The sequence below is a fragment of the Episyrphus balteatus genome, chromosome 1 (assembly GCF_945859705.1).
Source record: "Episyrphus balteatus chromosome 1, idEpiBalt1.1, whole genome shotgun sequence".
Taxonomy (NCBI): domain Eukaryota; kingdom Metazoa; phylum Arthropoda; class Insecta; order Diptera; family Syrphidae; genus Episyrphus; species Episyrphus balteatus.
Window position 1 is genome coordinate 22,421,996 of NC_079134.1, and position 14,095 is coordinate 22,436,090.

The 14,095-nt window shown below is 37.8% G+C and overlaps 1 protein-coding gene across 14 annotated transcripts in view; it reads left to right on the forward strand.

Moving 5' to 3' along the window:
* Window positions 1-14,095, forward strand: part of LOC129914343 (chromodomain-helicase-DNA-binding protein 7) — a 65,881-nt gene that overhangs the window by 27,249 nt on the left and 24,537 nt on the right. For all 14 annotated transcript variants that reach the window (XM_055993545.1, XM_055993586.1, XM_055993568.1 and 11 more), the window contains exons 2-4: window positions 5,018-5,662; window positions 5,823-6,155; window positions 6,214-14,060. In XM_055993545.1, the coding sequence (XP_055849520.1) occupies window positions 5,619-5,662; window positions 5,823-6,155; window positions 6,214-14,060 (8,224 nt within the window). In that variant the 5' untranslated portion in view covers window positions 5,018-5,618. The remainder of the gene's footprint in view (window positions 1-5,017; window positions 5,663-5,822; window positions 6,156-6,213; window positions 14,061-14,095) is intronic.

Here is a 14,095-nt window from a genome sequence, read left to right on the forward strand (position 1 = left end):
ATGCCTGGGGATGTCCTTAAACATATTTCATATGACTGAATACTAAGCAATGACCTGCACTAGTTTGTAATTTTTTACACCTTATGACAAATTTTTTACATGTTCGCCACATTTACGGCCAGGCAGACCAGCGGTTTTTTATATAACTCGGTAAAGACTATAAATGTAAATTGGTATGACTCTGAATACTAAGCAATTACCTGCAAACTTTAGGTCGCTGGCTCTTAGACTATATGTATGTGGCAATGAAAGACGATATTAGTCACCTTTATGGTTTTGATTGGTCATTTGGGGCAACGAACTTGACTTTACTGACTCTCATCGATATTATTTATTTATATATTTTTTTTTTTTTAATTTTTAATTTGGATTAGTTTTTTATAATAAGGGTTAAATTACAGAACTCATTTTATACATTTCGCATTTTGTTTTTCGTATTTTGATATCCATTAAACTTTTGTAGGTTTAAATGATTTTATTAAAAAATTAAGTCTCAGAAAGCTTGACAGCTGTTTGATATACATATTTTGCTTTCAGTTAGAAGATACCTTAATAAAAAAAGAATGCAATCTCAAGTGGCAAATGCAAAAGATGATAATTCTCCTATTTTTGAACAATTTTTAAGTGCATATATGAACTTTTATATATATAAAAAAAACAGTTTTTGAATTCAATATCCAATATTTTATTTTTAAATTTAGGTAATTAACATTTTAACAGTGTAAAGTACAAATAGTTGGCTTATGGAAAGAGAAACATCAACATAATTGGATTGAAAATTAAACACAAATCTGAAAACTTGTGTGTAAATAACAAGAAAGATTTTTATCTGGGACACGCAAAAAAAAAAAGAAACTAGATAGATAGAGATAGACCACCTATAAATGAGTGACATCAATAATTATTTTTTTTTTCTCCTAACAGAGTATAGAAAGATATCTGTGCTCTTTTACCAGAGTGCTTATTATTTACTTCAAAGTTTTGCCTTTGCTTATTTGTTTTTTTATTTTTTATTTCTTTTCTCATATTGATTTGTAATTATTCACTATCGAAAAAAAAAAAAATAAAATTTGTATTTCTATGTAGATATGTTTTTTTACCAATGGAATGTGCAAAAAAAAATTACAAATTATACAGACAACAACGAGCATTAACAACAGACAACATATAAAAGTGTATGTATAAACTTTCAGGTAGAAATTGAAATTATATGATGTTTGTACATCGATATGTAACGTTTAGGTTATTATTCGGATACGCGCGTTTGGGTGGGTGTCACGGGGCGGGCGTGACAAAAGGGGGGTGATTTTGCAATAAAAACGAGAGCTGCACAAGAGACACAACCTCTAACAAGAGAATAATGTAGGTACATAGAAGAAAAAAATAAAAAAAACAAAAACAAAAAATAATAAAAAAAAAAAAAAATAATAATACAAATACTTAAAAAAAATAAATCAACAAGACAGACATGACATTTAAGGGGTAATTCTGTACGTTTTATGTGCTGCAATTTTGATATTCATAAGCGTATAGCTTTTCCCCTTTAATGTTAATGTGTATGCATCGAAAATTATATTCAGTCAATAGGTGTTTTTTTTTGTTGTTGTTGTTGTTTTTGTTGTAACACTATAGTCTATCTGTCGTTTCGTTATAGATTTTTGTGAGAGATAATGTGATTGGTTTTGTGGCCGCTGTAATTTTGTTCATTCGATTATTATAAATCAAAATGTGACGTGTGTTTTGCATAGACTGAAAATGGCTGACATTTTTTTTTTGTGTATTGTTAATTACCTAAACATTTTAACAATCGACTAATGATAAATGTAATGAATTGTTACGTTCCGCAATTTATAAATGATCATTCGACATCTGGTGGTAAATGATAAAATGATTGAACATTGAAAAATAGTGATGTTTCATAGTGTAATATTGTCTTCACATTCTCAAAAATATAAGACATAAAACAAATCAGTGAATTAACTAACAAAATTTAAAAAAATCCAAGTAAAACCTTATTTAATGTAAATGAAATTAAAAAATTAATTATATTTTTTTAATCAAGTATGTATAACTATAACAGTGGGGTGGCTTAGCATTAAAAAAGAGCTCAATTGCGCGCTTTGTGATAAAAGCATGAAATTTACATCGTTGGTAGTACTCAATATAAGAGTTATTTTAAGATATTGGGCCACCTTGTATTCCATTCGGAAGGGAAGTTAAAAAAGTTTTTCTGTGTTGCACTCGTTTTATTTCATATCATAGTATAGGATAGGTAATGAAACATTTTTATGTTTAATTATGATACATAATTTTGAGGTATAAAATTGATCGAATAAAATTATTACCAAAATGTCTCGACCATTATAGTTATTGTTGAATAGTCTTTTATTATACCCTAGAAAGTTGACCTATCTGGGCTGTTATGAAAAGCTAACCATTCGACTTTTTGACGACCTTTTAAAAACTTAGTTACTTTTTAAGCCTGAACTACATCAAAACACAAAGTCAAAAAAGTACAAAAAAGTAAGCACGATGTTTTTTCTTCTTCCCCCTAGTAGCTTGTTTGTATATCTCTCTTTCATTTAAAAAAAAGTATTCGAGTTTTAAAAACATATACACTCAAACAATACCTATTTTATATCCTTTCCGTAAGGTAGCTCTTCGATCACATAGTTCCTGTCATTTAGCGCAAAAAAGCTCTTTTGACAAACAATTGAAATTTCAAATACAGTCAATTCCCTATAATTCGTACTTCCTTTAGGTAAAATTTTCCTCTAACTCAAATTTTTTAACCGTTTCTAATGAAACCGCCTGCAACAAAAAAATTAAATAGATTCCTCTTAGTTGAATTTCCCTCTAACTCGAACCAATTTTCGTGTCCTGTGACAATTCGACTTAGATGGAGTTGACTGTAATTTGTTTATTTTTCAATTTTTTTTTTTATTTGAAATTTCAAAACTTCAAAAACAAAAGAGCTTTTTTAGTTAATTTTTTTCCAATAGATGTCAAGTAAATATACATGTGATTTTTATATTTTCAGCTTTGTTTACTTTTTGTACTTTTTTGACTTTGTGTTTTGATGTAGTTCAGGCTTTATTCAAGATAATGATATTTATATAAAAATTGGTTTTAAATAAAACGAAACTAAAATTAAAATAAATATTAACCTCAGTTTTTAATACTAAAATTAAATTTATCATAGCACATGTTTTTTTACCTGAAATAACAAAAATGTTTGATCGATGATCGTCATTTTGACGAACGTTAGCTTTCTAGGGTTAAAAAGCAAGAGTCAGAATATTACCAATTACACTTTGAAAATAAGTAAAATTTTGTATGGACAGGGTCAAAGCGTGTTTTTTTATTTTTAGTGAGAAATAACACTTTTGAAATGGTACCATTACATCGCATGGAAAATGTATGCATTTTTTTTTACTGCATATGTATGAATGTTATACATACTATGAGAATCAAAACTAAAAAATTGTTATTATATTTACCATAGAATGTTTAGTTTTAATGACAAACTTAAAATTCTTTTATGTTTCATTGAATTTTTATACAAATTAAAGTTTTGAAGGAGTGAAGTGCCTAAGTAAAAATATGAAATTTGTTATAATGGAATCAAATTTATAGCATTGTTAATACAATATTTAACCATATTAGGCCACTTAATATTTTATCTAGTTGCATATGAGCCTTGTAACAATCGCAAATTTCATACAAATTTGTTTTATTTGCTTTTTGTGCATCGTTATAAACACCCTTTAAAGGTATTAAAAACTCTGATAACGTTTGTAGAGTGTAACGTTTTTAAATATTTTGATTCAACACTGATTGAACATGGTAAAGAGACCAAGAAGTCGATATTCTGGCGTTGTTATCACATTCAAATGTATATCGCTCATTTGCTGCAACAAAAGCATATCTCAAAAAACTAGATTTTCAGAAAGAACAATTTAAAATCTCTGATTTTTCGCTTTTTATACATTTTCCATAGTATATGAAGTGAAACATTATCCATATGAGCGAATTGAAAATCGGAAAGATAGGAAATATGTATGTGTCTGTAATCGAATGGTTTTACAAACTCAAAAATTATGTTTTTTTGAGATATCTCATTGTTGCAGCAAATGAACGATATCATACTTTTTCTAATACCAAACTTATGTCTAACTTTTTATCACGTCGCATTAAAAAAAAAAACTGCCAAACAAATATTTGACCTTAGAATTACTCAACATTACTTGGTGAAAGATCCACTTCCTATATGATTTTTTTGTGTTTAACAAAAAATGAGACCAAACAGTGTTTGGGATAGGTGACCTCGAGGGGAAAATATAATAGAGAGTTGCAATAGTGCAGTGCTTGACTGCTAACCCAAAGGTGTGGGTTCGGGCCCCAGCTTAGACAGCACTCTTTAATTTATCCCCCAGTTTCAACTGCACTTCACTCTATTCATTCTAACTTGTGGCATTAAATTTGCTTTTAAAAGATCATAGGGGTTTCCAAGCATGTAGAATTAAAAAAAAATTTTTTGACAATTATAGTGTCTAATTTATTACGTAGAATATTTAAATTAAAAAATATCCATATTTAACATACTCCTTAAATGAGTCGAGTCAAAATTTCTTCCCTCTATCAGCTCAACTCCCTGACTGAAATAACAGACCGGACATTCTAAGAAAAGCTATTCAAGTTACGATATCGGGGGCACAAAGCCAAAACCAAAAGATTTGAGAATACCCTCGAATGCAAATAACGACCATTTACCTCTTTTTATTTTTATCATATTTATTTAGTATTAGTTTACTTAAATTTTAAACAGTTTAAAAAAATATCTAACAGTTTATTTTTCTTTCTCTTTCCAGATAACATATTTTTCCATGTGCCACTCTTTTTTACCAGACGTTACACTTTTTTTATGCAATTTAATATGCAATTAGAAACAATCTACAATTTCTTTTTTATCAATCTCTTCACATAATTTACTTAATTTTTCTATTCTCTCTTACAGCTAACAGAATAACATCAAAAATGTCGAAGTCCAACATTGAAACAAAAAATCGAATGACTAAAAGAACATTAGATTGAAACTAAAACAATAGAAAAATTAAAAAGTTTAAAGCGAAATAAATAAAAAACCGGGAAATACAAATTATAAATAAAAAAAATAAGCAACAAGTGTTTTAAGCGCAATCAAATAATTAAAATACTTAACAACTAATTTTAATAAAAATATTATTTTGTTTTAATTTTCTTTTGGGAAAATTTAATTTTCCTTAAAAAAATCCAAAACATTCAATCCAGCAACAACACAGCTTAAATACTTATTCGCATTGTCTGTAAATTAGTTTTTGTCGTCAATCATTTTTTTTTTATTTAAAAAAATATAAACATAAACATTATTTGTCGCGTTTTAAAAAAGATAAATAACAACAATAACTGTTATAAATGTGTGTGTGAGTCAGAAAGTCGTTGAACTGAAAATTTGTTTATTTTCAAAAAAAAAAAAACGACAAAAACAAAACAACAACACTTAACAGTGGAACCGAGCAAAAGAGATTGAGAGAAAATAAGCAGGAACTTTTTCATCTATTTTCTGAGTTCGAAAACTGATGGATGGAAATGCACAAAATATGTTTCACGGAAATCATCAAGGGTGAGGGCTTTCTAACAAATTTACTTTAATTGATAATCCTGCCTTTTTGGATAACGTTATTGGATAACTTTATTTGATAACGTTATTTAATAACGTTATTTGATAACGTTATTTGATAACGTTTTATAATAAATTACTTTTTTTTTGCATACAATTTTAGAGACCCTTACTATCGGTATGACCCGGCAGCGGCAGCAGCAGCCGCAGCCACACCCCGAGCCATGGGTCCTCCCGGAGGATACCCCCCAAGACATAGAGCACCGCATCCGCTACAACAACAACCACAATATCCATCGTACCAGCCATCGGCGGAAAATTTGTACGCCCTCAGTGCTGCTGATCAACACAGTGCAATGGGATTGGGTGACTTAGGTGGCTGGGGTGCTGGACCAACAGCTGGCCAAGCTGGAGCATATCCAGGCCCAGCACTTAGTGCGTATGGTCATCCACAAGCGGCACCACCGCCACAAAGGCAGACACCTACGCAACCAAGGTAAATTGATATCTTAATTTACTCATCAGAATGTTTTAACAACAATATTTACTTTTAGCTACCGTCAACACCTCAGCGCATACACCCAGCAAGATCAGCAAAAGCTCAGCTATTCGACGCAGCAAAGTCTAATGAGCGGAATAATGCAACAACCTGGGTATGTGGCTTTGAGTCAACAACAACCGACACCACAGCAACAACAGCAACAGCAGCAGCAGCAGCAACAACAACAACAGCAACAAAGAATACCACAACATTACCCGCAAACCAGCAGCCATCCAATGTACCCCGGTGGGCCACAGGCTCAAACAGGTGCACCTGCACCTCAGCCCTATAGTCCATATGGAACACCGACGAGCATGCAACACCAGCCAGGTAGACCCACGCAGCATAGCGCACTGAGCTATGGGGCTCACTCGTTGGATCAAAGTAGTTATGGACAGCATGTGCCCAGTTCAGCACCAAGTGGCCATCATTTGAGCAGTCAGCAGCAACAACAACAACAACAGCAGCAGCAGCAAACATCGCAGCTGACCGGTCAACAGCAGCCACAACAAACGCATCATAGCCAAAATCATTTAAGTGCCTCTCAGGCGCAACCTCCACCTGGCTTACATCCTAGCCAAGTGGTATCACATCCCTCCCAGCAGCAACAACAACAACAACAGCAACAACAACAACAACAGGCGCAACAGCCAACGCATCCCACAACAAGTCAGTCATCACTGCCACCAGGCTTGAGCGCTCCTTCCCAGCAACAACAGCATGCAGCTGCAGCAGCGGCCGCAGCTCAGCACTTGCTTAGCCAAGGACAGCCCAGTCACGTTGGCTTACTGCATAATAGTGCCCCCGTAGGTGGAGCTGGAGGTCTGCCACATTCGATGGTGTCAACGTATGGTCACTTGCAACAAACTCAGCAGCAGCAAAGCCAACAACCCCCGTACATGACGACGGCGAAACATCAATCGACGCCTCAATTGAGTAGCAGTCCCCAGTATCGTGCGCCTTTCCCGCAATTATCGCCTCAAATGTCACCCAGACCTCCACAAATGTCGCCTCATCCCCAGATGTCACCGAGGCCTGTAATGTCACCGGCGAAGCCACCACAACAACAACAGCAGCCGCAACAACAGCAACAAGTGAACTCGCCCAATCCAACTCAATCACCACATCACTCAATATCGGGTATTGTTGGCATTACGAGTCCAAGAGGAGGTCCCCAACCTCAGCCAATTCAGCCACCGAGCATTCAGACCCAACCACCATCTTCGAAAAGTTCTGGTCCGCCTGTGAATACATTGCAAGCTCTTGAACAAATGGTCATGCCACCACAGAGCTTAGGAGGTAGTCCTCTAGATTACCCACCATACAGGCAAACTGGACATACTCCAATGTCACCAATGGGTCCCCGAATGCCGGTTTCTCCTCAACATCAACAGTGGCCGCCACACCTTAGCATGCAATCGACTCTGCACCAGCAACAACAGCAGCAACAGATGAATCTGTACGCACAATCACAGGCAATGAGTCTTCAGCCACAAAGTGTGGTTCCCCAGCAGCAACAACCACCGCCGCCAACATCTCAACAGATGCCAGTGCATGTGGGGCATCCAGGTCCACAGCCTACACAACCATCTCAACATCAACAGCAGCAACAACAACTCCAACAGCATCAGCAACATCAACAGCAACAACAACAGCAGCAACAACAACAACAACAACAGCAGCAGCAACAACAACAGCAACAGCAGCAACAACAACAGCAACAACAACAACAACAACAGCAGCAACAACAACAGCAACAACAACAACAGCAGCAACAACAACAACAGCAGCAACAACAACAACAGCAACAACAATTAAGTGATCAGCTACAGCATTCCATAAATGATATCGTCGGTCATCAGTCTGTACCTGTTTCACAGCCAGTTCCACCTCCATCTCAACAACAACCACAACAACAGCAGCAGCAACAACCACCACCACCAATACTAACTCCTTTACAACCATCATCACATCTGATGCCGCAGCAACATTCTCCACCGCAGCAACATTTACTTTCACATCAGCCCCAACATACTCAACAACACTCATTACAACAAAGTCTTCATATGCCGCCAAATGAACCACCGCCAGTGGAACCATTACCACCAATAATTACCCAACAACAATCGGCGCGAAATACTCCTGTTCATGATTCTCCACAACACTCCATTCAACCGCTACAGCAACAACAACCACAACAACAGCAACCAACACTCTTGCAACAGCAACCACAACAACACACCCACTCAATCATGGACACCTTCGGAAGTGTCGATTCAATTCCATCTGCAGTTCCAGTGTTGCCACAACAACAGCATCACCAACAAGCACCACCACCACCAGTCTCAGCTCTCAACGAGACCAACTCCAATGATTCAGTAACATCGCACCTGGTGGTTAACAACGATACAAATAGCAACAATAGTAATAACAGCAACAGCACAAGCAACAGCATTGTAAATAACCAACCAACATCGATTCATGATAGTAACTCACAGAATTCTATCATCAGTAACAACCAGAACTGTAGCACACCACCAGAGGTGATTGGTAGTGATATTGCTCCGCCACCTGCGGCCACTACCCCAAGCAACATTCAAATGTTCGACTCGAATTCAATGCCACCAACGGCGACAACACCTATGGACTATGAGCCACAACCACAGTTGTCAATATTAGAGCCAAAACCCCAGCTACTGCCAGTGCCAGTGCCAGAGGCAGCCGTACTAAATCAAGACTCTATGCCAGAGACAGTGCGCGAAGAGGAAGAACCACAACAACAGATGATAACATCTGCTGAAAACTCAATGGATGCAAGTGAACATGGAAATGATCTTCAGGAACTCGTGTCAGTTCCTGAAATTACCAATCCACCATCTCCACAGCAGGTGCCTCCGCCGCAAGAGCTTCCTCCTCAGCCTCAGCTGCAAGAAGTTCCTCCCGTGGAAGTACCAATAATGCCAGTGGAACCGATTGCAGAACATGTTCCATTACCAATACAAACAATTCCACAACCTTTACCAGAACAACAACAACCACCACCACAAATACAACAGCAACCAACACCACCACCACAACAGCAACTACAACAACCACCACCAACAGCAGCACTTATGGCAGAAACTGAAGTTCAACCAACATTGTTGCCACTTGTTCCAGAACAAATGCCACCACAGCAACCATTGCAACAGCCGATAATTCCTACGATGCAACCATTACCACCGCATTTGTTGGGACCAGCTGGAGCCCCAGGCATGACACCAATGCCACCCCAATATGATCCAACACAAATGGCACCTATACATCCAACTGGTGGTTATCCAGGTCCATATCCATACATGCCTGGACCGATGCTTCATCATCAGGAAAGGGCCGCATTGCAACAACAACTGCAAGAGCTCTATTGTACGCCACCTACCCCAGACATACAAGAGAAGATCATTCGCCTGCAAGAACGTCACAACATGTTACAGGCTCACGAAACGACAGATCAGTGTAATGGTGGCCCACAATGTATGTTCCAGAACTCGATCTATACAAATACTCAAATGGTTGAGAGTCCTCAGGTGTCAAGCACCACCGGCAGAGGTCGTAACAAAGGTGCTTCCAAGCCGAGAAAACCACGCGCCAAAAAGGGTGACAAAGGTCAAGCATTGGCTGCTGGAGAAATGCCTCCAGACACAAGTATTCTGCCAACTAACCTGCCAGTCTCCGAAGACTGTGTAACTCAAGGAGCTGGTGACACATCCGTAGTGTCCATGATGGATTTCAACGAGAGCTGTGACATATCGCAGGATCATTCATCCAACGAATTGGACACATCGACTGATGTGGCAGGTGGAAAGAAAAAGAAACCGCGTAAACCACGCATTCCAAAAGATCCAAATAAGTCACCAAAAGAGAAAACCACAACGCCCAAAGAGAAAAAGAAAAAGGAGGGTGGTGGTGGCAAAGCCAAGAAAGGCAAAAAAGGTGCCGGCAAAGAGGGTGAAGATCTCCTATTGCTGGAGAATACGAATAGCAAAAAGACTGAAAGCGGTGATGAGGCTACAAAGTCTCAAGATGATGAAGATGGTGCAATTCCTGAACCACCAACAACGACTTCAGATGAACCAGCACCAATGGATGGTGAAACTCCAGATTACGATGATATTCCAGTTAGTAAAATTCCCAAATCAACGTGCGGTGAAGAAATGAATGTTGACGAAGAAGTCAAAAATGGAGATGATGATTCGGTAGTTGATTCAGCTACTCCTAGTTCGAAGAAAAAGAAAAAATCTTCAGGTGGAGGAAGTAGTAGCAGGAGGAAGCCATCGTTAGGAGGTGGTAATAGATCTCTATCAAGTAAGAAGAGAAAGAATCGGGGAAGGATTGTTCCAGAATCCGATGGTGAAAACGATGATATGGCAACAACTCCACCACCCTCACCACCACCAGACGCCGAACTGGATAGTTTGAAGAGGCGATCGGCTAGGAATACATCTCGCAAGAAGTACATTGACGATGTAATGTTACGTTTCTCCGATGATGAGGGTAGCGCAATAATTAGCTCTTCCCCGGCAAAGGAGAAGAAAAAGAGTGCAGGCTCTGCAGCCTCAACTCCAGCTTCGGTTTCCGCTAGTGCCTCGGCTGCTGCTTCGTCAGGTGTAAATAGTGATGCTGAGAAGGCGGAAAGTAACACTGGCACAGAGGTGTTGCCAGAGAACTCTTCAGTAAATCCAGAAATTCCAGAAGAGCAGCCAGTTCCAGCTGCGAAAGAAGAGAAAATACCTGAATCATCTAAACCCAACTATGTATATGTTAATACAGGTGACGAAGATAGCATGGTTGTTCAGTATGTTCTAGCTGTTAGGATGGGCAAGAGAGAACTTCGTCCACCAGAGCCACCACAACCCGTTAAAGTAGCTGAAGAAGAGCCAAAACCTGAAGTAAAAGAGGAGACTACCGAAGATGGTGGTGCAGAAAAGAAGACAACAGACGAAGAAACAGATGTGAAGAAAGAAGAGAGTGCTGCTGAAGAAGAAAAAGAAACCAAGACAGAATCAGAGGTTACTACAGAGGTCAAACTTGAAACCGAAAATGATGAAGAAACTCCCAAGAAGACTGAAGAAGGCGATGAAGATAAAGACAAAGCTACTGAACTTGAAAGTTCAGAGAAGTCTGATGAAGAAAAGAAAGAAGATACTGAAATAGAAGCAGAAAAGGTGGAGGAGACAGAAGATGAAGTGACAAAGGTTCCTAAAGAAGAAAAGATGGAAGTCGATGAGGAAGAAAATGAAACTGTAACCGAAGAAGAAAAACCTGTTAAAGTTGAAGAAGAAGCTTTATCAGAAACAGAGAAGCCAACAACAACCGAAAAAACTGACGCAGTTGAAGAAGAGCCATCAGCTGAGATTAAAGAAGAAGAAGAAGAACTGAAGAAAGAAGATAAAAATGAAGATGAAACTGCGGCTCCTGCTGTATCGACAGAGTCCACAGAAGAAGATACAAAAGAAGAGAAAAAAGAAGGCGAAGATACGGACACACCGAAACCAGAACCGGTATTCATCGAAGTTGAAGAGTACTTTGTTAAGTACCGTAATTTCTCTTATCTCCATTGTGAGTGGCGAACTGAAGAGGAACTCTTTAAAGGTGATCGCAGAATCTCCGCTAAAGTTCGTCGTTTCCAACAGAAACAAGCTCAACAGATGAATATCTTTGAAAATATCGAAGAAGAACCTTTTAATCCCGACTTTGTTGAAGTTGATCGGGTGTTGGACATGTCCGAACATACTGACACCGCCACCGGTGAAATTACCAAACATTATTTGGTCAAGTGGAAGTCACTTCCCTATGAAGACTGCACATGGGAGTTGGAAGAAGATGTAGATGAAGAAAAAATTGAACAATTTTTGGTATTTACCAAAATTCCACCACGTTCCGAATGGAAATCAAAGAAACGTCCATCACCGGAACTCTGGAAGAAGCTTGAAAAGACTCCAGTTTATAAAAATGGAAATACTTTGCGTCCATATCAGTTGGAAGGTTTAAACTGGTTGAAGTTTTCATGGTACAATTCTCACAATTGTATCTTGGCTGATGAAATGGGTCTGGGTAAGACTATTCAAAGTTTGACTTTTGTTCATTCGGTGTGGGAATATGGCATTAGGGGACCTTTCCTTGTAATTGCTCCCCTGTCCACTATTCCCAATTGGCAACGTGAATTCGAAGGCTGGACTGATATGAATGTTGTAGTTTATCACGGTTCAGTGACAAGTAAACAAATGATTCAGGACTATGAGTTCTTCTTTAAGCAAGATTCTGGAAAAGTCAATAAAGAATTGGTTAAATTCAATGTCTTAATTACAACTTTCGAAATGATTGTCACAGATTACATGGATTTAAAAAATTTCAATTGGAGATTATGTGTTATCGATGAGGCACATCGTCTGAAGAATAGAAACTGCAAACTTCTAGAAGGATTGCGACAACTCAATTTGGAACATAGAGTTCTGTTATCAGGAACTCCTTTGCAAAACAACATCAGTGAATTGTTTTCGCTGTTGAATTTCTTGGAACCAGCACAGTTCTCATCTGCCGAGACATTTATGACTGATTTCGGTAGTTTGAGAACCGAAGAAGAAGTCCAGAAACTTCAAGCACTCCTCAAACCAATGATGTTGCGTCGGTTGAAGGATGATGTAGAAAAGTCTTTAGCTCCTAAAGAGGAAACAATTATCGAAGTTGAATTGACAAACATTCAAAAGAAATACTATCGTGGTATTTTGGAACAGAATTTCTCTTTCTTAAAGAAAGGAACCACATCGGCAAATATTCCAAATCTCATGAATACCATGATGGAACTCAGAAAATGCTGTATTCATCCATATCTCTTGAATGGTGCAGAGGAACAAATCCAATATGACTATCGTCTGCAACATGGTGAAGATTATGAAGCATATTATAAAAATCTTATCAATTCTGCTGGTAAAATGGTGTTGATAGACAAACTTTTGCCAAAACTGAAAGCCAACGGACACAGAGTGTTGATTTTCAGTCAGATGGTTAGGTGTTTGGATATTTTAGAAGATTACCTGCTCTACAAGAAGTATTCATTTGAGCGTATTGATGGAAGAATTCGAGGAAATCTTCGTCAAGCTGCAATCGATCGATATTCAAAACCTGATTCGGATCGTTTTGTATTCTTGTTGTGTACCAAAGCTGGTGGATTGGGTATTAATTTAACAGCTGCAGATACTGTCATTATTTATGACAGTGATTGGAATCCACAGAATGATTTGCAAGCTCAAGCTCGTTGCCATCGTATTGGTCAACAAAAGATGGTCAAGATTTATCGTCTTCTTTGTCGTAACACTTACGAAAGGGAGATGTTTGATAAAGCTTCATTGAAATTGGGTCTGGATAAGGCTATTCTACAATCAATGAATACAACACAGGGCAAAGATAGCAGTAATAGACAGCTATCAAAGAAAGAAATTGAAGATTTGCTCAAAAAGGGAGCCTATGGAGCTGTCATGGACGATGATGCGGGCGATAAGTTCTGTGAAGAAGATATCGATTCGATTTTGCAACGGCGAACACAAGTTATTACAATGGAGTCGGAAAAGGGATCGACCTTTTCAAAGGCTTCATTTGCCGCTTCAGGCAATCGATCTGACATCAAAGTTGATGATCCAGATTTTTGGACAAAATGGGCAAAGAAAGCAGATATTGATCCTGATGCATGTGAACGAGATGAAGAAGAAAATTTAGTTTTATCGGAACCTAGAAGAAGGACACAAATCAAACGTTATGGACATGAAGATGTAATGGAAATGTCCGAGGATTCATCTGCGGAAAATAGTGATGAAGATAGCATTGGTGAGGGTTGGGAATGAAAAATGTTCAATAGAACA